The 22,825-nt window shown below is 41.6% G+C and overlaps 1 protein-coding gene across 1 annotated transcript in view; it reads right to left on the bottom strand.

Moving 5' to 3' along the window:
* Positions 1–5,807: 5,807 nt before the first annotated feature.
* The window catches only part of nrn1a (neuritin 1a), a 32,512-nt gene continuing 15,494 nt past the window's right edge, over positions 5,808–22,825 (bottom strand). Inside the window, exons 2-3 of the mRNA XM_084048360.1 lie at positions 14,446–14,593; positions 5,808–7,111 (exon numbers count right to left, since the gene is read on the bottom strand). Of these exons, the coding sequence (XP_083904486.1) occupies positions 6,865–7,111; positions 14,446–14,593 (395 nt within the window). The 3' untranslated portion in view covers positions 5,808–6,864. The remainder of the gene's footprint in view (positions 7,112–14,445; positions 14,594–22,825) is intronic.

The following is a 22,825-nucleotide window of genomic DNA, read 5'->3' on the forward strand; positions in this document are numbered from 1 at the left end:
TAATCACATGTTGAATAAAGTATTTCAACTAGCACTGAGCTGAGTGGCTATGTGCGCGCACGTGCGCGCGCGCGTGACGTCATAAAATACAGTACCCTTAGTTAAAAAATCCACAGCTCACCACTGGTTAAGGGGTCTAGCCAGCAGCTTGTAGATCTGTTCTGTTTTGGCAAGCGACACTGCTAGTCGCGAGACGTAGCCTATAATGAATTAGGCATTGTGCCCGATTTAATTATGCTTTTAAAACAGAAGATCTACAAGCTCACCGTGCCTGGGGTGTTGTGAGCTTGTATCTGCTGTTTTGTAAGGCGTCGTATAATTAGGGATGGAGCATAAAAGAGGCATTGATAATAAATAATGTATGCGGGATCACGCACGCAACAGCAGATGAAACGTGCGTGCCCCCCCCCCCCCCCCCCCCCATCCCCTGGGACAAGACGCACAGACCAGACCAACTGCTTTATTAAACACTGGAAATTATTCTCTCTCTGTGACATTCTATTATTTATGGATTTTGACCCATTTTATATACGAGTAGTTAAACCAGCCTGGATGTATTTTAACCATATATCTGTGTCTGTCTGTCTGTCTGTCTGTCTGTCTGTCTGTCTGTCTGTCTGTCTGTCTGTCTGTCTGTCTGTCTGTCTGTCTGTCTATCTAGCTAGCTAGCTATTCTCCTCTCCTCTCCCCTCCTCCAGATCAATATGCAGTGAACACGGGGAGTCTCCTACATTAATAATTAATGCAACACGTATTATGCAGCGGCTGATATGGTAGCCCCCCAGTGCGCGGCCATGTGTGCGTGCGTGAGACAGAGAGAGAGAGAGAGAGAGAGAGAGAGAGAGAGAGAGAGAGAGAGAGAGAGAGAGAGAGAGAGAGAAAGAGAGAGAGAGAGAGAGAGAGAGAGAGAGAGAGAGAGAGAGAGAGAGAGAGAGGGGGGTGATGAGATAAATACATAAATAACTTAAAATAAGAACACAAACAAATAAATACATAAATAAACAAATAAGGCCCCATTGAACCTGATGATATAGTATGCATTTTCCACGAAAATACAAAACAAAATAGCATCAGTATAAATCAGTGGTTTTCAACCTTTTTTTGCCAAGGACCCCTAAATTGATATACATTTGGCTGCGGACCCCCATCTGAAAATGTTTCGTGCCATGCAGGGACCCCCAGAAACAAAGATTTGAGTTATAAATGTTCGCTTTAAAAAAACATATATATATTCGAAGATAAGCACACATTTTCAAGACTTTTCAAAAATAGCAGATCTAGCTAGCGCGGCACTCGGTGCCGCGCTATGAGCTTGTATATCTGCTATTTTTGAATAGCCAAAGCTGTTAACTAATTTAGCTGGGGACCCCCTGGTACCCTCCCAAGGACCGCTGGTGGTCCCCGGACCACTGGTTGAGAACAGGTATAAATCATTACAAAGCCACACACACATTTTTTTGTTCAAACATTAACCGTTTTATTTTGATATTTCTTTATATCACTTTTTAGCAATCTAGTATTTTTTATAGTTTTTTCTTCTGTAAGTTATTCTCACTATTAATAATAGTCCTATAATCATCTGTTAATGTGTTAATTATTCTATTCTTTCTGTTAAAACTTCTGTCTGTGGGAATGAGCCTGATGATGTGTTATGCTCCGTCCGTACCACGGTGTAGCTCGCCGAAAAATACCGAAAATAGCCCCGACCTACAAGCTCACAACGCGTAGGACGGGTTGTGAGCTTGTAGATTGGGGCTATCTTTGGCGGGCGACACCGTGGTACGACGAAGTATAACCCAGGCAAATAGAGTAATCTTTCTAGAATATACTTTTTTTTTTAATTTGTCAAAATCCTCTGTTTCATATACAATATCCTCTTGGTTTTTTTTAGATGATAGTTTTTGGAATAAAGTCAGCATTTCTTCTTTTATTTTTTGTTTTTTTCGTCTGTTTTCGTAATAATAATAATAATAATAATAATGCAGTATCCCCATGGAAATGTATGAATCGAAAACAGATTAACAAACATATAAACAAACAAACAAACAAACATGTATATACCATCTCTATTAACGAACATAGAAGTAAACAACGTCGTTCATTGAAAGGCAGTGGAAAAAAACGTGGTCTATTATCATATTCATATGAATTATTCATAGTATGCCTTGGCAAAAACATCAAATAAAGCTATAGCAAAATATCTTCATTTTTATTACACTTTCTTCAATGTTAATTCGTTGTCAAAGTCGTGCTACTGTAACTGTTGGGGAAGTGTATATATATATATATATATATATATATATATATATATTATATATATATATATATATATATATATATATATATATATATATATATATATATATATATATATATATATATATATATATATATATATATATATTATAATACACAGAATTAGAAAAGTCATCAATCCGTTTTTTTCTTCATAATTTGTATATATATATATATAATATTATCTTTGCTATTGGCCTGAATGGCAAAACAGTCATATCTCTCTCAGCCACGGTTTTGTATTATAATATTATAAATTATTATTGTTATTATTAATATTATAGCTACACTGGCCTTTGAAGTGAGGTCATAGTATTGCCAAACATTTATTGTTATGATTTCTTTCATTTTTTTTCGTTTTGTTTTTGTTTTTCAAACACACTCTATAGTCTCAAACCTGTTCGTCTGTCTGATCTGTCGGGCAGAAACCACGTATCTCTCTCTCTAGGCCTATATAACAACTTTTGTATGTTTTTTTGTGTAAATTCAAGACTCATACTAGCCTGACACTCAGCCTGAATTTTCATTTCGTTTCACTCCATTATTCAGTCTGAAAGCCCTCTCAATGCAGCCGAGATGGGGTTGTGGTTAGAGACTCTTTGGCGATTGGTTCATACTGGATTATCCCGATCCCGATTCGTCGTACAGATTTTCAACCGAGGCTGAGACCTCCTATGAGAGCGTCACCAGACCAGAATCGCCTGAACATATTTTTTTAATGGGCATGGCTAGCGATTCACGGGCTGGAGCCAGGCTAGACTCATACAAGAGTGTCCGCACAAAAGTAGTGGCAATAGCAGCGTTGTATATCGTCCATAGGCATAGCAGTGGTGGCCATTTTGTGGCGCCACTGATCGAAATCCCATTCATTTCCCCCATAGAGATTTCCGAAAAATATTTATATACATTATTTTAACCCTGGAACCAAGCCATCCAGGCAAAAAAATGTTTTATACAGAATCAAATGATGTATGGTCATGATTCATCACCAGAAGCCTGGGTGGCTTTAGTTCCAGGCTTAAAATAATGAATACAAATATTTTCGAAAATCTTTCTATGGGAAAAAATGAATGGGCTTTTGATCTGTGGCATCACAAAAATGGCTGCCACTGCTATGTCCTATTTTCAATGTTTAAATGTCATCATTTATTAATATACATGGACATACGAGGTTTCCAGCCGACAGCCAACATAGGCCTAATAGCTCTGATTGTGCCTCATATTCGCTTGGTGACAAAAGATCTACAAATGAAGCTCATAGCCTTCCTATATAAAATCCTCAGTGTTCATTTATCTGTTCCTCTATAATAACTCAGAGAGTGTACAAAAATGGAACCAGCAACCATTTTGTATACACTCTTGGACAGTGGTGTAAAGTAACTAAGTACATTTACTCAAGTACAATTTTGAGGTATTTTCTTTACTGGAGTATTTCGAATTTTCAGTAGCCTACTTTGACTTCTACTCCAATATATCCCAGAGGCAAATGTTGTACTTTTACTCCACTACAATTATTTGAAAACTTTAGTTACTTTGTAGATTTTGATTATTATCACAAAATATACATTACCCACTTAAGCCCTATTATATGCCCTTCGGCCATTTGAAAATAGCCGATCTACAAGCTCACAATGCATCACGATGCGATGCATTGTGAGCTTGTAGATCTGCTATTTTCAAAAATATTGACAACTTGTGAAATGGGACTGCATGAGTACTTTTACTTTTTTTTAACTTTTAAGTATATTTTGATACCAATACTTTTGTACTTTTACATTTTGAATTCTGAACTTTTACTTGCATGTAGAGTATTTCTACATTGCTGTATTGATATTTTTCCTTAAGTAAAAAAAATATGAGTACTTTTTCCACCACTGTTCTCCGAGTTAAATGAACCCATAGGATTTGAAAAGTGTATTTATTAGGCCTACATCTAATTTATCCAGGGATTGCTTGCCTATACTATTAATAAGCATGTAATAACCTTGTATCAAAGTACAAATATCTCATCATCACACAATCATAGCATTCCGTCCACGTTCGGTGTGTGGGTGGGTTGCCTTTATATCGTGGTTTATCTTTTTGTCCAAAATAAAAGGAGAAAAAAAATCTATAATTCAAACCTAGAAGATGAAAAATAAAAGAGGCTTGTCTAAAAAAAATGGGCGTTTTACGTCAAAGGAAGGAATTATACCGTTCAAGTAAGTCTTAGATGATTCTGATTATTTATTTATGATCAAATCCCGCAGGCTGGGATTTTTATTATAGCATTGCTGTCCTGCGGAAACCTTGTATCTCCATATTTCTCGTAAATTAATGCCCTACTCCATACTACAAAAGTAGCAAAAAATAGCCTATAAAGCTCACGCTTGTGAGCTTGTAGGCCTATACGAGATAAGCAGTGGTGGCCATTTTGTGGTTCCACAAATCGAAAGCCCATTCATTTTTTCCCATATAGATTTCCCGAAAATATTTATCTACATTATTTTAAGCCTGGAATCAACACATCACAGGTTTTTCCTGAAAAGTAACGGTCTTGGACATACAAGGTCTCCACCTGACAGCCTCAGCTTGTAATGACCTGACGCTGTTTCGGCCTTCTAGCCTCTTAGACATGAATAAATAATGTTTAATACGGTGTAATTCACTCTGATTGTAAAGCAGACACCATCATCATAACTCCATCATCTCCGTACATTTCAACCCCTGCAGCCTCTAACATACATTAATATTTAAAAAACAATAGGACTTAATAGAGGTTTGGATGTGGAGTTACCTCCTAGGTTCTCAAACATTTTTTATGTCAAGGACCCCCAGATTATTATGTATTTGGCCACGGACCCCCATCTGAAAATATGTTGTGCCAGGGACCCCCTAATACAAGATTTGTTAAAATGTTTCGAAACGTATTCCACATTTTTCAATTTTCCTCAAGTTTTTCCCCCCTCTGAAATTATCAGATCTATCTAAGCTCACAACGTGTTGCGATGCAATGCATTGTGATCATGTAGATCTGCTATTTCCAAATAACCAATGTATAGGGTTAAAGTGCATGGTTAAAGTGATTTTGATAATAGGCTAGTTTAACACATTTTGCTGGGGACCCCCTGGAGCGCTCTCAACAAGGACCCCCGGAGGTCCCTGGGCCCCACTGCGGGTCACTGGTGTAGGGCAGTGGTTCTCAAACTTTTTCATGTCAAGGACCCCCAAATTGACACTTATTAGCCCGCGGACCCCCATTTCAAAATATATGCCAGGGACCCCCATAAGAGAAGATTTTTTACAGCTCTAGCAGTGATTCTCAACCATTTTAATTTCAAGGACCCCCAGTTTGAGATGCATAGGCTATGGACCCCTATTTAATGGCATTTATATCTCTGGGACCCCCATTTATATTGTAAAATCAATGTTAATTTAACTCTGAGAGTGTACAAATGGAACCAAATGGACCCGTTAGGGTCCATTTGGTTCCATTTGTACACAGACCCATAAGGGTCCATTTGGTTCCTAACTATCCATCATTTAGCAGGGGACCCCATTGAACTCCCTCAAGGACCCCTGGGGGTCCCCGGACCCCACTTTAAGAACCAATGGTGTAGGGGACCACTCGTGTAGTAACCTTGTCATGTCCAATCACTAGTCCAAGTGGTGAGATATAGGCTAACTATTGCTCTGTTGTGTAATTGATTAGAAATTAATAATCCAAAATGTGTCTTCTCATTGACTTCCATTGTATTGTGAAACCGCTCTCTTATAGCGCATAAACAAATACAAACAAAGCTGATTCTGACAATATATAACATAACAAAACCCAGTCCGGAATTTGTTTTGAATAAAAAAAATATCAATTTCATGTTGATTTAGCCATTTGCTGTAGAAGAAGGAAGGACGAAGACCCGAACTGGATCTTTGGAGATCCGGATCCGGGTCTGGATCTTCAAATAGTCAAACATCAACAGGAAGTTAAAATTTGTCTTTAAAACGAATGCCGCACCGGGTTTTGTCATGTTATATATCGTCAGAATCATCTTTGGTTGTGTTCCTTTATCTTAATGTTAATGTATAAGCTGTTTCAGCGTATAATGGAAGTCAAGTCAAGGAGGAGCTATTTCTGGATTATTAATTTCTGATCAACCTGCAACGGAGCAAATTATTTCGCCCTCATTACAAGTTAAGTACACAACCCAAACCTCTACCAAAATGTCCTGTCACTTTAAAAAAAATGCCATCAACCCCTCCCCCTGCCAGACCAGATGAAAGGTGTGATTGGATGAGCGCTAGCTGAAGCCCCACCTTCCCGAATGTCCTTATATGGTAAAACCATGCGTTCCGTCCCGCCTCTTCAGATGACTTTGTCGTAATATTAAAATCCATGTTGGGGGGTTGTAGTTCTTTTGCAGTTTATTTTTTTTCTTCTCTAGATGAACAACAAAACGTCCGTTTGTCTTGTCTTGAAGTAATGGTTTCTTGTTGAGGAATAGCTAGCACTCTTTTTTATTATTTTTTTTCATGTATTTTTTCCTCTTTTTTTAAATCTTTTTTAAAATTAATTTCTCCTCTTTTTTTCTACTAAAAGGCAAGCCAAGTCACTAGCAGGGTGGACAGTGCTGTTAGGAGGAGCAGGGTGAGGGCCCCTCTCGGGGGCCCGGCGGTTGTTTTGGGCGCCCCTCCGTTGGCGCCTCCACAGAGTTCAAACAGACTTCCTCTGAACTGCAGGTTGCGGGACTCCTTCTTGAGTTTCTCCCACAGGTCCGTGGCCCCCTCCTGGCAGTCCGCCAGCGCCGTGGTGGCGCACGAGTGGAAGTCATCCCAGTAACTATGGAGAGAGAGAGTGAGGGAAAAAAAAGCACACAACATATGTTACACTGTTGCTATAACGGGCCATGCCCACAGAGAGCGTGGGCTCTCAACTTTTCAGTTGGCAGCGCCATGTCTTTCATGTATTTCTATGGTATAAAGCAGGGGTCTTCAACAGGGGGTCCGGGACCCCTAGGGGGTCCTCAGAGTTACTACAGGGGGTCCGCCAAATCTTTGTGTGATGTGATTTTTTTTTTTTTTTACCTTAACCACTTGAACCCTAGCATCCCTTTTCTGAGGAGAACGCTGCGAGGCGTTGTGAGCTTGTAGATCTGCTATTTTTTGGTAAAGAGGTGTTTGGTGTAGATTAGATAGATTAGATTTATTGGTCCCCGTGGGGAAATTCGTAGAGGGAAAAAAGAGCAGACCAAGTAAACAAAAAAAGTTAAATCTGAAACCAGTGGTGGCTTATCCAACGGGCTTGAGGTGCTGAAGCACAGGGCACCACCCATGGTGGGGGGCACCAAACGGCGTAAAATTAGGGTTAATCCGCCCCTGTCTGAAACACAATTTTATAAAATATAGTGGGGGTCCCTGCTTCATCTCTCTCTCAGCTAGGGTGTCCTTGGCCTGAAAACGTTGAAGACCCCTGGTATAAAGACGCGCTGGTGGGTTCCTCTTCCCAGTGCCGACCATCGCGCTTCAATGCTCTTGACGCCCGGCGTGTTTTGGCGCACTGGACGTTTCAAGCTGGAAAGAGTTGAACTTTTGGAGAGAAACGCCGGTCATCCTGATTGTATGTGATTGTAACCCGGTAATTTACAACCCCTTGTTGAATCATTACCACAACCATGAGAAGTCCTTGTTTACATTTTTTCAGCTAAGCTACAGTATTTGTGCTAATAACGTAGATGACAGGACTTTTGAGCACCTCAATTTGATAGGTTTCAACCATAGAGTTAAAATAATAGAGAGGGCACCGGAACTCCCCGCCCATCCACTTGTCACCCAGCACATACTCCCCTTTCTGCCCTTCTTCCGGGTTGGTAAATGTGACGGGTGGGGCCTATTTGGGGCCTATGTGACGGGTTTTGTGTAATGGGGGTGATGCGTTTTGCGTCACCTCTGTGCTTAAGCTCGTGAGTCGAGCCCATTGGTCGAGACCGTTTTCGCTCGTTCATGTGTCTGGCCCCAACCGTAACAAGCTGCAGTACCTATGATTGGCCAGCATGTCCAATGCGCTTCACTGCTCCCTCTCGGTTCTGGGGGCTTGGTTTGAACGGTGCAGTGTGGGCATCACGCTGTGTGTGAGCACTATGGACATGATATCCAAAGCGCTCCTCAGCTCAAAAGGTGTTCTCTGTGGACACGGCCCCTAAGAGTAGGGGTTCTTAAACCTTTTCAGCTCAAGACCCAAAAGATTACACACACAAAAAAACATTATACGAAGACCTATTTTAAAAATTGTGAAAATAGCCAATGTAGCTTCAAGTTCACTTGAACTTGAACTTGTACAATTTTCACTATTTGCCCAAATCTGATTTCCTATCCTATCCTATTGGAGTGGCATTGGTTCCATGCAGTCTGAACAAGGCCAAGGAATGTGTTTCAAATCTGATTAACAAAAATACATTTCCATGTGTTTATTATGTTTTGCTTGTTCAAACAGCATAAAGCAATGTGACTCCAAATCTGGATAGGCCACACATTATATTTGGGCTACCAGTCTGAACAGGGTAACAGCGCAGAGATCATTTGGTCGATGGTGGTGATGATGGTCAACAGAATAATAAACAGCATATGTGGTGAAGCAGCATATGTGTCATGAGTCATGGCTTCTTAAAGCCCAACATGGTGCTCCTAATGCGCTGTGCACTGTGTGCCAACCCTGGCTGACACAAGAGAACTCTGTGTTCCGAGGCAACAACAAGCCTCTTACATGAAACTGGTGACGTCGGATATTGACCTTTTTGCCGATATCCGCTATTCCGATATTGTCCAACTCCTAATTTCCGATACCGATATCAACCGATACCGATATATGCAGGCCTTTTCACCAAAAGTCAACTAGTTGTCAGGTAACAACATCACATATCTAATAATATAAAATAGCTATAATATCAATATAATATCTAATAAATCTAATATAATACAGTGATGTTGTTAGGTTTTCAATGAAATGAGTCCCAGGACTCACTGGTGGTCATTTGAATGAGTCCTACTAATCTTAGATTAGATGTTGGCCTATTTGACAGTGCAGAAGCATAATTGCCTTGATGCATATAACATTAACGAGCGTCAATGAGCATCAGCTGGACACAGACACACACACACCTGCCCTCTGCAGTGCTCTAATTTGAAAGTGATGGGAGTCTCATTTCTCTCCAAAAGCCCTTGAATATGATGGAATATTATTATGGATTACTGTGACTATGGTAAGCTCACATTTCATATCACACACACCATACAGTAAGTAAAAAAAAAGATACCGATATTTTCGGACATCCCTACATGAAACCATTATAGAGCTCACTGAAGAATAAACTGATAAATGATGTTGTGAGAAATTATCAGTGGTCTAAAAAGTACTCAAGAAGTATTCAAAATACAAGAAAGCATATAATTTAACTCCAACACCTTCGTAGTAGCATCCTCTGCCCCCGGCAGCTCTGTAAATTGATGCTACTGAGTTTTAGATCTATATATGTATTGCATTGTTTTGTTTTGTATTATAAGTATTACTGATGAATTGAGTACAATGGACCACAATGGAAACAAGCCCCCTGGGGCTTTTTGTGTTATCCTTTTAGCATAACCTGTGACTACCTGTACTGTCAACAAACCTGTTAATAAAGTATTCAATCAATCAATCAATCAAACAAACAAACTCAGGTTTGTTACTTCAGTAAACGTAGCAATACCACAATGTAAAAGTACTGTGTGACAAGTGAAAGCTTTTTGTTGTTGTTGAAAATTGCAGATCTACAAGCTCACAAGCTCTGAAAAGCAACTAGTAACTGAAGCTATCAAACAATTGTAGTGGAGTAAAAAGTAAAAATTTAAAAGTATTGCTTTTCACGTAAAAGTATTATAGAGCTTGCTAAAGTAGCCTATAATACAGAAATAAAAGCAACCTCAACTGAGACTGTTGTCTCTTAAGGATTCTATTATTATGATGTGAATAATGTCCCTGCCAACCAGGCTCTGCCTGTCTGTCTGTCTGTCTGTCTGTCTGTCTGTCTGTCTGTCTGTCTGTCTCTCTCTCTCTCTCTCTCTCTCTCCCCCGTTCCTTTCTAAATCCATCCATCGACCAGCATGCGGTTCTCATCCACCCCTCCTCCCTCCTTTCATCCCTCTATTTATCTATCTATCCATCTATCAGTCTATCCATCTATCTATCTACACAGTATAATGCTTTCTTCCCTCAATTCCAACTGATTTTTTTTACTTTTTCTCTCTCTTTATCTTCCTCTCTCCATCCTTTCTTTCTCTCTTTTCCTTTTCAATCTTCATATTGTCACTCCCTTTCTTTCTTTCTTTCTTGGATGGAAGGATGACACCAATCTGTTGTCTGACGCGTGCTGACTCCTGCCAAATGACCCCCCTCCACACACACACGCACGCACGCACGCACGCACGCACACACACACACACACACACACACACACACACACACACACACACACACACACACACACACACACACACACACACACACACACACACACACACACACACACACACACACACACACACACACACACACACACACACACACACACCGTATCTAATCCAATCTGCTCTTATTGATGTTGACCTCCTGATCCAAGCCGTGTTGATGCGGTATCTCAGAGCAATTAACGCGTGTGTGTGTGTGTGTGTGTGTGTGTGTGTGTGTGTGTGTGTGTGTGTGTGTGTGTGTGTGTGTGTGTGTGTGTGTGTGTGTGTGTGTGTGTGTGTGTGTGTGTGTGTGTGTGTGTGTGTGTGTGTGTGTGTGTGTGTGTGTGTGTGTGTGTGTGCGTGCGTGCGTGCGTGCGTGTGTGCGTGTGTGTGTGTGTGTGTGTGTGTGTGTGTGTGCGCGCACGCATGCAATGAGGCAATTTAACATGCCCCACCTGCCAAGCTTTGGGACTGCGGTGATGGAGATGTAGCTAAATTAAAAACCTGTGACCGTGTGTGTGTGTGTGTGTGTGTGTGTGTGTGTGTGTGTGTGTGTGTGTGTGTGTGTGTGTGTGTGCGTGCGTGCGTGCGTGCGTGCGTGCGTGCGTGCGTGCGTGCGTGCGTGTATGAGAGAGAGAGAAATAGACAGAGTGAGCATGTGCGCGCATGCCTGCAACCTTGCATTTATACCGTATATGTGCACGCGTTTGTTAATTTGCACCAGTGTGTTTGTGTATGTGTTCGTGCTTGCGTGCATGCAAGCATGTGTGTGTGCGTGCACATGCGCGCGCGGTGGGTGTCAGGGGGCTCCTCGCTGTAGCTTGCCATCTGGCGCCCACCCGTTCCGGGGTGGGAGGGGGTGGGAGTGGGAGGGAGGGGGTGTTGACAGAAGGCGGGGCGCCTGGCTGGTGCAACCCCACCCATCGGCCACCTACCACCTCCTCCTCCTCCTCCCAGAACAACCAGTCCTCCCACCACCACCACCACCTCCTCCCTGTGCCACCTCCTCCGTTAACAGCCGCCATCTAGTGCAGCTCTGTTTTTATCTGCTAATAATAGATTTTATAAACTCTGAGAACAGGCTGTTGAGTAAATGAACCCATTCTACTGTAGGCTGTAGGCAGTGGTGGAAAAAAAATCTTTACGTAAAAGTACCAATACTGCAATATAAAAATACTCTTGTTACAAGTAAAAGTCCAGAATTAAAAATGTACTTTAGTAAAAAGTATAAAAGTATTGGCATCAAAATGTACTTAAAGTACCAAATGTAAAAGTACTAAATATTTGAAAATAGCAGATCTACAAGCTCACAACGCGTCGCGATGCGACGCGTTGTGAGCTTGTAGATCGGCTATTAAGTAAAGTACTATAGGCTATTAAGTAAAGTACAAATACCTCAACATTTTACTTAGTTAAGTACAGTACTTAAGTACATGTACTTAATTGCTTTCCATCACTGGCTGTAGGTAAACTATTTTGTACCAAGCTAATCGCCAGAGGAAATGTTGTCACTGTAGATTAGGTTGGTTTGATTGATTGAATATTGATTGAATATTTTGTTAGACAGAAATGTAAAAACAGCACGAATACAGTCAAACACTTTGTCTGAAAGGATAAGCAAAAAAGTGCTTGTGGTCTTGTTTCCATTGGGGTCCTAGGCATTCAATTCATCAACTGGTACAGTCAGAGACGGCGAAAATAGGTCACATCAAAACGTATTTTGATACAGATTACAAATACTGGGTCAAAATGATGAGGATCACAATACAAATAAAAAACCTACTGGAGTGGTTTGAGAAATGTATCTGAGATACAAATACGTATTTTGAAAATACATTTTATAAAAAACGATGCGATGATTAGTCAATTCATAGATTGATTGCCACATATTAAATGAATTGCGTATGTCAGAATTTCTAAGAATGAATTGATCATACAAGCATTTTTCATGGTGTTTGGCGCAGCCAAAATGTTTACCACTGTGTGTGAGAGCGCAGGCCAGAGTGACCTTGTTATCGTTGAAAGCTAGACAAGAACAATGGCATGAGACTGCCCTACACAGAGCTGCCTCTACGCCTGTACTTCACAGATACCAGGATACTGACACCAGGATACTGACCAGGATACTGACTATGATACTGACACCAGGATACTGACACCAGGATACTGACACCAGGATACTGACACCAGGATACTGACCAGTATACTGACTATGATACTGACACCAGGATACTGACACCAGGATACTGACACCAGGATACTGACATGAGGATACTGACACCAGGATACTGACACCAGGATACTGACACCAGGATACTGACCAGGATACTGACTATGATACTGACACCAGGATACTGACACCAGGATACTGACACCAGGATACTGACACCAGGATACTGACACCAGGATACTGACCAGTATACTGACTATGATACTGACACCAGGATACTGACACCAGGATACTGACATGAGGATACTGACACCAGGATACTGACACCAGGATACTGACACCAGGATACTGACACCAGGATACTGACACCAGGATACTGACATGAGGATACTGACACCAGGATACTGACTATGATACTGACACCAGGATACTGACTATGATACTGACACCAGGATACTGACACCAGGATACTGACACCAGGATACTGACACCAGGATACTGACACCAGGATACTGACATGAGGATACTGACACCAGGATACTGACTATGATACTGACACCAGGATACTGACTATGATACTGACACCAGGATACTGACACCAGGATACTGACTATGATACTGACACCAGGATACTGACATGAGGATACTGACACCAGGATACTGACTATGATACTGACACCAGGATACTGACATGAGGATACTGACACCAGGATACTGACTATGATACTGACACCAGGATACTGACATGAGGATACTGACACCAGGATACTGACATCAGGATACTGACATCAGGATACTGACACCAGGATACTGACTATGATACTGACACCAGGATACTGACATGAGGATACTGACACCAGGATACTGACTATGATACTGACACCAGGATACTGACATGAGGATACTGACACCAGGATACTGACTATGATACTGACACCAGGATACTGACATGAGGATACTGACACCAGGATACTGACATCAGGATACTGACATCAGGATACTGACACCAGGATACTGACACCAGGATACTGACACCAGGATACCGACCAGGATACTGACTATGATACTGACACCAGATTACTGACCTTGATACTGACAAGATACTGACACCAGCATACTGACCAGGATACTGACCAGTGACCATGATACTGACTATGATACTGACACCAGGATACTGACACCAGGATACTGACCTAGATACTGACAACAGTACCACTGCCCATTTCTGGTTACAGTATAGTTTACCTAGTATAAAGTAGAATGGGTTCATTATTCATTGTTATGTTTAGATTAGGTTTAGATTGTTGCATGTTTACCCGCAACGTTTTTTTCTTTTTTTTCCCCTTCAAACCGTTGTCACTGAACGGTTCTGTGCAACGTACAGTGACAAGGTTTTCTCTGGTGACCACCAGGCTCACTTAGGCTATATAATGTACCTGAGTGTGTGTGTGTGTGTGTGTGTGTGTGTGCGTGCGTGCGTGCGTGCGTGCGTGCGTGCGTGCGTGCGTGTGTCAGACACTTACGTGCAGATCTTGTGAAGGTTCTCGCGTTCGTCCAGCTCCTGTGGGTAATGAGCCATGTTCTCCCCCAGCTCCAGCAGACAGTTACTGAACCCTTTGAACACTGTCTCACATTGTCCTGTACTGGCTGCTACTGCCTGTAAGACATAGTCTGGTGACACAGAGAGAGAGAGAGAGAGAGAGAGAGAGAGACCTTTATACACAGTGTCACATTGTCCTGTACTGGCTGCTACTGCCTGTAAGACATAGTCATAGACACAGAGAGAGAGAGAGAGAGAGAGAGAGAGAGAGAGAGAGAGAGAGAGAGAGAGGCCTTTAAACGCAGTGTCACATTGTTCTGTACTGGCCAGCATAATCTCTCACACCCGTGCTGTCAAACGGGTGACGGCCATGGGGACGGATTTAACCATACGGCACTATTTGATGTTTCAGAGGTTATACTGTTGTGGAGTTCTGGGTCAATCGGTAATTGATGAGGCAAGAGGAGTCTGAGACAATATTTCAAGGTGGTGGTGCTTTAAAGGACGACTTCTTTTGTATTATTACAACATGTTGTGTGTGTTGTATATTATTAGTTTGTAATAATAATTGAAAGATCAGTGTTCAAAAAAACATTTATTGCTTTCTATCGTTAACTGGGGCGGGGGGAGGCCTTTTTGTCTCCACAAGGCCGAAGGCATGGAGGTCCAGGGCAGGGCAGTCCTGACCTCAGGGCAGTCCAGACCTTCTGAAAGACCCCGTGCACGTTGAGAACCATTGATTTAAACAGCTCATTCTGCTCTGCTATGTTGCTGCTGGTGGGAGCGTAAAAAAAGTTTTTTTTGCACTCCAACCACCCCAGCATCCACCTGTGGCCTCTGTTTCTATGATCAAAAATAAACTTGCTCTGAAAATGCGTGCTGCCTAAGCAGTGGTGGAAAAAGTACTCAAATTCTTTACTTAAGTAAAAGTACCAATACTGCAATATAAAGATACTCTGTTACAAGTAAAAGTCCAGAATTCAACATTTACTTGAGCATTGGCATCAAAATGTACTTAAAGTACCAAAAGTAAAAGTACTAAATATTTGAAAATAGCAGATCTACAAGCTCACAACGCGTCGCATCGCGACAAATAGCCTAGGTATAAGATAGGGTTAAAGTGTTTAATATATGTTTCATCATAATTTATATCTGAAAAGTAACTAGTAACGAAAGTTTTCAAATAATTGTAGTGGAGTAAAAGTACAATATTTGCCTCTGAGATGTAGTGGAGTAGAAGTAAAAGTACTGAAAATTGGAAAATACTCAAGTAAAGTACAAATACCTCAAAATTGTACTTAAGTACAGTACTTGAGTAAATGTACTTAGTTTTTTTCCACCACTGTGCCTAAGTGGCTAAGTCAGATGGGTGGGGCGCTGCCGCTAACGCTGGCGAGATTCTCAAGTGGGCCCTGATCCAGAAAAGGTTGAGAACCTCTGCTCTATAGGGTGAACACAGCCTCAGTCCCCCCTTTTTTTTGTATCCCAGAATGACAAAATCAATGACTTTGATCAATGTACACAAGACATCCCCCCTGACCCCCAAATCCAGACAAATTCCCCCTGACAGGATATGATTTTATAAAAAGGCAAAGTCTATTCTGAGGCAGGTTTCTATCAGCCCTCTGGCCATGACTTCAACTCCAGATGACCCCCATCTCTGGAACACCCCCACCCCACCCCCTTGACAAGCATACTCATATCAACCTGTCCTATCAAATACTCTTATGCTTTGTACTTGGGGGCAAAGGAGGAATATTGTCTAACCCGGGAACGCTTACTGTGTCATTTTTGATGTTTATCCAAAACCATTATTTTATACTTTGGGCTATTCAAAAATAGCAGATCTACAAGCTCATAGCACTATGAGCTTGAACTCAAATATTTGCTTCTGGGGATACAAATGTCTTCTATTACTAACAGTTTTTTTTGTTAACTGTACTTATGTTGCTATACTATCAGTGGTTCTCAAACGTTTTCATGTCAAAGCAACACAGTCTCTGGCCGCGGACCCCCACCTCAAAATGTTTTGAGAGCAAAGATTTGAGTTAAAATCTACAAGCTCACAAGCTCATATGAGCTTGTAGATCTGCTATTTTTAGATATCCAAAGTATAATATAATGGTTTAAGTGCTTACACAGATGCGTTCCCGGTTTTAAATGGGATAATTTAGCTCTCAGCTATTAAACCAGCGGTCCTCAACCTTTTCTGGATCAGGGACAGGGACCACGTTAAAAATCCATCTGACCACTTCAGCCATTCGGCTGCAGACCAATCAAACGATTACGTTCCCGACTTCGATCACTGGAACTAACATAGTAGGATACATTAAGTTCCTGCTGATTGGTATGAAATGAAAACACATTTTTCAACGTTTAAAAGCAAATAATGTCATGACTTTCATTGACCAATTATTGACCTTGTTCACCGCAGCTGATCAAGTGTAAGGCAAAGATGTGTGAGAGAGAGAGAGAAGAGAGAGAGAGAGAGAGAGAGAGAGAGAGAGAGAGAGAGAGAGAGAGAGAGAGAGAGAGAGATAGAGAGAGAGAGAGAGAGAGAAAGAAAATATGTTGGAGAGAGAGAGGGGAGTGAGAGACAGAGATAATGAAAGAGAGAGAGAAAGGGGGTGTGTGTGAGGGGGGAGTTACAGAGAGAGAGAGAGAAAGAGAGAGAGAGAGAGAGAGAGAGAGAGAGAGAGAGAGAGAGAGAGAGAGAGAGAGAGAGAGAGAGAGAGAGAGAGAGAGAGGCATAGATAACACTAGTGGACAGTGAGGTAGAGAGTCATTACATTACAGCGACAGAGAGACACACACACACACAGAGACAGGGGGTGGGGAGGACAGACAGACAGACAGACAGACAGACAGACAGAGATGATATAGAGATAGATAGATAGATAGATAGATAGATAGATAGAGTCAAGGTGGAGATAGAGAGAAGACAGATTATTTATGAGCGAGAGAGTGGAGCAGAGGAGAAAAAAGAGGGGGAGGGGGAGGAGGGGTGGAGGAGGGAAGACAAGATAGAAAAATAGAGGGAGGAATGAGGAGAGGAGAGATAGAATATATTAGAGGGGGATGGGAAGTACGAGGAACCAGGGCAGAGGAGAGAGAGAGAGAGAGAGAGAGAGAGAGAGAGAGAGAGAGAGAGAGAGAGAGAGACAGACAGACAGACAGACAGACCCATTAGCATTCTCAGTTTTCATGTGGAGGTCGTAAACAGAGCATCTCTGTTACATTTCCTTTACATTAGGCACAGATCTCAGAGTCCAGTGCAACTATATCACTGCTTTGAACGCTATACCTAATGTTATGCATCCCCATGCATCCCAAAACATGGCGTGCAAAGCTGACAGATATCTTTGTGTCTGTCAAGTCCACTAACGCCACATAGTGACAACCACGCATGTCCATCTAACAAGCAGTGGTGGAAAAAGTACTCACATTTTGACTCACACTGAAGTAAAAGGATCAATACTGCAATGTAGAAATACTCTGTTATAACTAAAAGTCCAAAATATAAAAATGCACTTAAAAGTAAAAGTACAAGTACAAAGGTTTTGGTATCAAAATGTACTTAAAGTACCAAAAGTAGAAAGTACTCATTATGCAGAATGTCCCATTTCACAAGTTTTCAAATGTATAAAATGTATAAAAATCACAATGCGTCGCATCGCGAGCTTGTCGATCAGCTATTTTCAAATGGCCGACATGTATATAGGGCTGAAGTGGATAATGTATGTTTTGTAATAATAATCAAAATTTACAAAGTAACTAGTAGTAACTAAAGTTTTCAATAAATTGTAGTGGAGTAAAAGTACATTATTTACCTCTGAGATGTAGTGGAGTAGAAGTAAAACTACTGACAATTGGAAGTACTCCAGTAAAGTACAAATACCTCAATATTGTACTTAAGTACAGCACTTGAGTAAATGTACTTAGTTACTTAGCACCACTGTTTGTCTGTCAAGTCCACTAAGGCCAGATAGAGATAACCACGCATGTCTTATGTAACACGTACGTTTAGCCTTGTTAAAAGTGACAGCAATCCCTGCAGATGTGAGCGTCTTCAGACATGTCTCCACTGTAGCCTACCTTTAATGTTAATACTTTATTGTATGGACTGGAGAAGTAGTAGTGTCTTTTCACAAGTTTAAATACCGGAGTATACAAAAGAAAACATAGTATTCAAAAACGCATTTCTGTATTGTTTTCATAATGCGTTTACAGAACTTCGTAATGCACTGACTTGCTTAGAATAACTTCCCGAAGCCTATTGAAACGCTAATACAAACTGTTACTCCTACTCCTATATAGAGCACCGAAGTCCGACGTCACTGCCAGTAGAGGGCCAGTGTCGGGTAGATTTCAACACAAAAAATAAAGCCACGAACTGTTCCAGGGTTCGTGGCTTTATTTTTTTTGTTGAAATCCCCATTCTTAGATCACGTCATATAAGAACTGTGTTCCAAACATAAACACACCACACTGGCGTTTTTGTCAGGGAGGAGGCTCTGCATCGTTTATGATATTCATTCATATTTGATACAGCCTGTTTCTGGTGAAAATGGAATTAATTCAGCCTTAAAAGTCTTAAGAACTACTACTTCCGGGTCTGAAATCACTGTCCCCACAGCAGCCGCGTTCATGGGAAATGTAGTCTTTGGGTTGTTAGACTTGTTTCTAGTGTTTATATTGTGTTACTCTGGTTACATGGCGGCTTTCCGACATGTCGCCTTTCCGACGTTAACGAACCCTATACCTAACCCTCACCCTAACCCTAACCGCACGCGGAAGCCACTAGTCGGAGTGGCGAGATGTCGGCGTGGAAGACTGTTACCGTTACTCTTTGGGTAAATGTGTACATTTACACCTTCAGTCGATGCTTCATATCCATATGAGTAAAATCACCAGGGTGGTGTGTTTATTTTTGGAACACAGTTCTTATATGAAGCGATCTAAGATTCCCCAATGAGGATATCAATACAAAAAGTAAAGCCATGAACCTGCGGAATGCGCCTTCTACTGGCAGTGAAGTCAGGACTTCGATGCTCTATAGGAGCCTGTCATATAGTCACATACATTGTTCCAGCTAATTGAGAAACCTGTGAACATTGCCACTTCAAAAGATAACACTTCTTGAGAAAGCTGGGCCTTTCTTTCTTTCCTCCTGCGGCGTCTGCTCCTGTTCAGCCATCTCTGATGATGGCATATCAGCTAAAAATGTCTTCTAAATCCTAACTGTTTTTTGAAAAAAACGTATGTTACGATGTCAGTGGTTCTCAATCTTTTTCATGTCAAGGACCCCAAAATGTATACTATGTATTTGGCCGTGGACCCCCATCTCAAAATATTTAGTTCCAGGGACCCCCAGAAGCAAAGAATAGAGTTAAAAATGTTCGCTGTAAACAATATATATTCAAAGATTTGCACAAATTTTCATAATTTTTCAAAAATAGCCGATCTACAAGCTCGTAGCGCGGCACTCTGTGCCGCGCTATGAGCTTGTAGATCTGCTATTTTTTTGAATAGCCAAAGTGTAAAATAATGCTTTTTAGCTCAAATGAAAATGTGACACAGATGCTTCTTCAGGCCTTAATGGGTTAATCATTTCAGATGAAGATGTCTGCTCTGACACCTTCCAGCCAATCACAAAGAATGATCATCTGCTCTACAAATGTACCTGACAGAATGTTCACAAGTTTCTCAATTAGTCACACTGTGACTGTGACAGACCGTGACAGGTGTCTCAAATGAGTTAAAATATCTCTCTAGTGGTGACAGGTGAGAATTATCATACTGGTTGCTATCCTTTTTTATTCTATGGCAGTGCGTGCGTGCGTGAGGCCACAAACAAATCGTGCTTAGGGCCACCCTAATCTCTCAAGAACAGATTCTGCACTGCGTTGGAATCTGTCCTGAAGGTTCGTCAGAACGTGTACACACTGTGTGGGAGTGGGCGTGCCTTCAGATCAGGAAGCAGGCCGCGCTTTACCCAATCAAATGTAGTGGGCGGGATTCACGTGTCCGTCGATCTTCCCTACTGGAAACTAACCGAAACTAATTTAACAATAGCGTCCGCGGAGCAGACAAAACCACGGAAAGATATTCACATTTGAACTTACTCTTTCATCATAGAAACAAGTGGGCTTATAACCAAAACGATCCATGTTCTCTGGGAGAAGTGGTGTTAGTGTTCCGTGTAGAAATATTGTTAGTGGGAATGAAAACGTAGTCGCACCACCCGGAAGTGGAGCGGTGAAGGCAGACTTAAACCCCGGTTTCCTTGCGCACTGGTGCTTCGTCGGCATTGTCCCAGAGTATAACTGAGGAGGAACGAACAGCAGAGGTCGCTGTTTTTCCTTTTCAGTTGTACTCTGGGTTCCGAGATTGGGGCCACCCAGACCCATAGAGAGAGAGAGTTCCGTCTTGCTTTGATCTCGCCGCAAAGCGGGCTGCCATGGGCTGTATAGTTCCAAACGTTGGAACTTCCTCGTTGAGATCCTTATTCCGTTCTTACAATGGAAGTCAATGCTATAGTGTCGTCTCTCTCATACTAGATCACGCTGGGGCCACCCAACTCCTACAAGGCCCATAGCCCTGAATGTATATGTTCAGACTGGCAGACCAAATCAGCCCAAATAAATGTTTTGGTCTATCCAGATTGGAATCAGATCACAAAGGTAAAAAAACAAAAACAAAAAAACAACAAAAAAATATGGAAACTTATATTTGCAAATCAGTTTAACCACATTCCTAGGTGGTTTGAAATGCGATTAAAATCTGATTTCTAATTATGTGTCCCAGTCTGAACATGTATTTGACAGTAGCTCTTAGAGATCAGATTTCTCCGCAGTCTGAACCAAACCGTTGTGACTTTGGACTGTACCTGTGATTGGGTCACACTATAAAGTACATTCCTGTCTGAATGAGGCAAACATTGAGACAAATGTCCAGGACCGCAAGCACATCGTAAAATGTATATGCGCTCGTATCCAGAGCAATTTACAAAGTTCAGGAACAGAGTATGAGACATGAACCCGTGTCAACCAACAGCAGGATGAGCAGTCGACTAATTTGTCTAAATAACATACGCACTTAGCCCCTGTCTGCCAATGAACAAAGTGCCATCTATCTATAAATGCACTTAATCTGTGTGTGTGTGTGTGTGTGTGTGTGCGTGTGCGTGTGCGCGTGCGCGTGCGCGTGCGCGTGTGCGTGTTTTCCGCACATATCTTGGGAACCGTCTGCCCGACTGACTTCAGACTTGGCGTGTGTATCACCAAGGACCCTGGGGTGGTGGCGTGCCAGCGTGAAGTCGGTCGGATCAGCAGATGTCCAGAGCCCAAACTCCACAAATCTGTGTCTGTCTGTTTGCCTGCCTGCCTGTTTCCCTTTTGATATGACATAGTACTGAAGTCATAGACTGGCCTCCTTGATAATGGTTACTGCACTAAGTACAACGGGTACTTGTGCATAGCCGAAAGGGCATGCATTCCAAATGCATGATATCGTAGTCAGGCCCTTCTCTTCACAACAAAATCAGATTCACTTTTGTTGGCTGAGTATGTATTCATACAGTAGGCCTATAAAAGGAAAATATGACGGAAGACATGTTGCAAGCTGTGGTGGAAAAAGTACTGACATTTCTCAAATGTCAGTACAGAAATACTCTCTTACAAGTACAAGTCCGGAATTCTAAATTTAGTTGAGTAAAAGTATAAAAGTATTGGTGTCAAAATGTACTTAAAGTACCAAAAGTAGAAAGTACTCCTCGTTATGCAGAATGTCCCATTTCACAAGTTTACAAATGTATCTGTTGAAAATAGCAGATCTACAAGCTCACAATGCGTCGCATCACGACACATTGTGAGCTCGTAGATCGGCTATTTTCAAATGGTCGAAATGTATATAGAGCTGAAGTAGGTAAAGTATGTTTTGTAATAATAATCCAAATCTACAAAGTAACTAGTAACTAAAGTTTTCTAACAATTGTAGTATTATATAATAATCAAGGATAGAACAGGTATGTAGGGAGGCAGTAAAAGGCCATTCACACCATCACTATAGCGATGGCGATGACTATAAATATGTCGTTTTAAAAAAACGTTGAAAACTTTAGTCGTGGACGCTATCGTTTGGATCGCTCTGTGATCGATTTTATGAACGATTGACTGCCATTCATAATCCATCAGAAGGACATCTGGAATGAACTGACTCTTCGATTATGAATAGCTGGTAGGCTAGCTAGCATTACCTCAGGTAGGCTCACCTCCTTAATAATCATGCAGTCAGATTATCCCTAATTATATCCTGTCTTTCAGCACCACAGAGGTTGGCTCTGTCACAGCTAGACTGCGCAG

The sequence above is a fragment of the Gymnoscopelus microlampas genome, assembly GCF_963454915.1.
Source record: "Gymnoscopelus microlampas genome assembly, chromosome: 22".
NCBI lineage: Eukaryota > Metazoa > Chordata > Actinopteri > Myctophiformes > Myctophidae > Gymnoscopelus > Gymnoscopelus microlampas.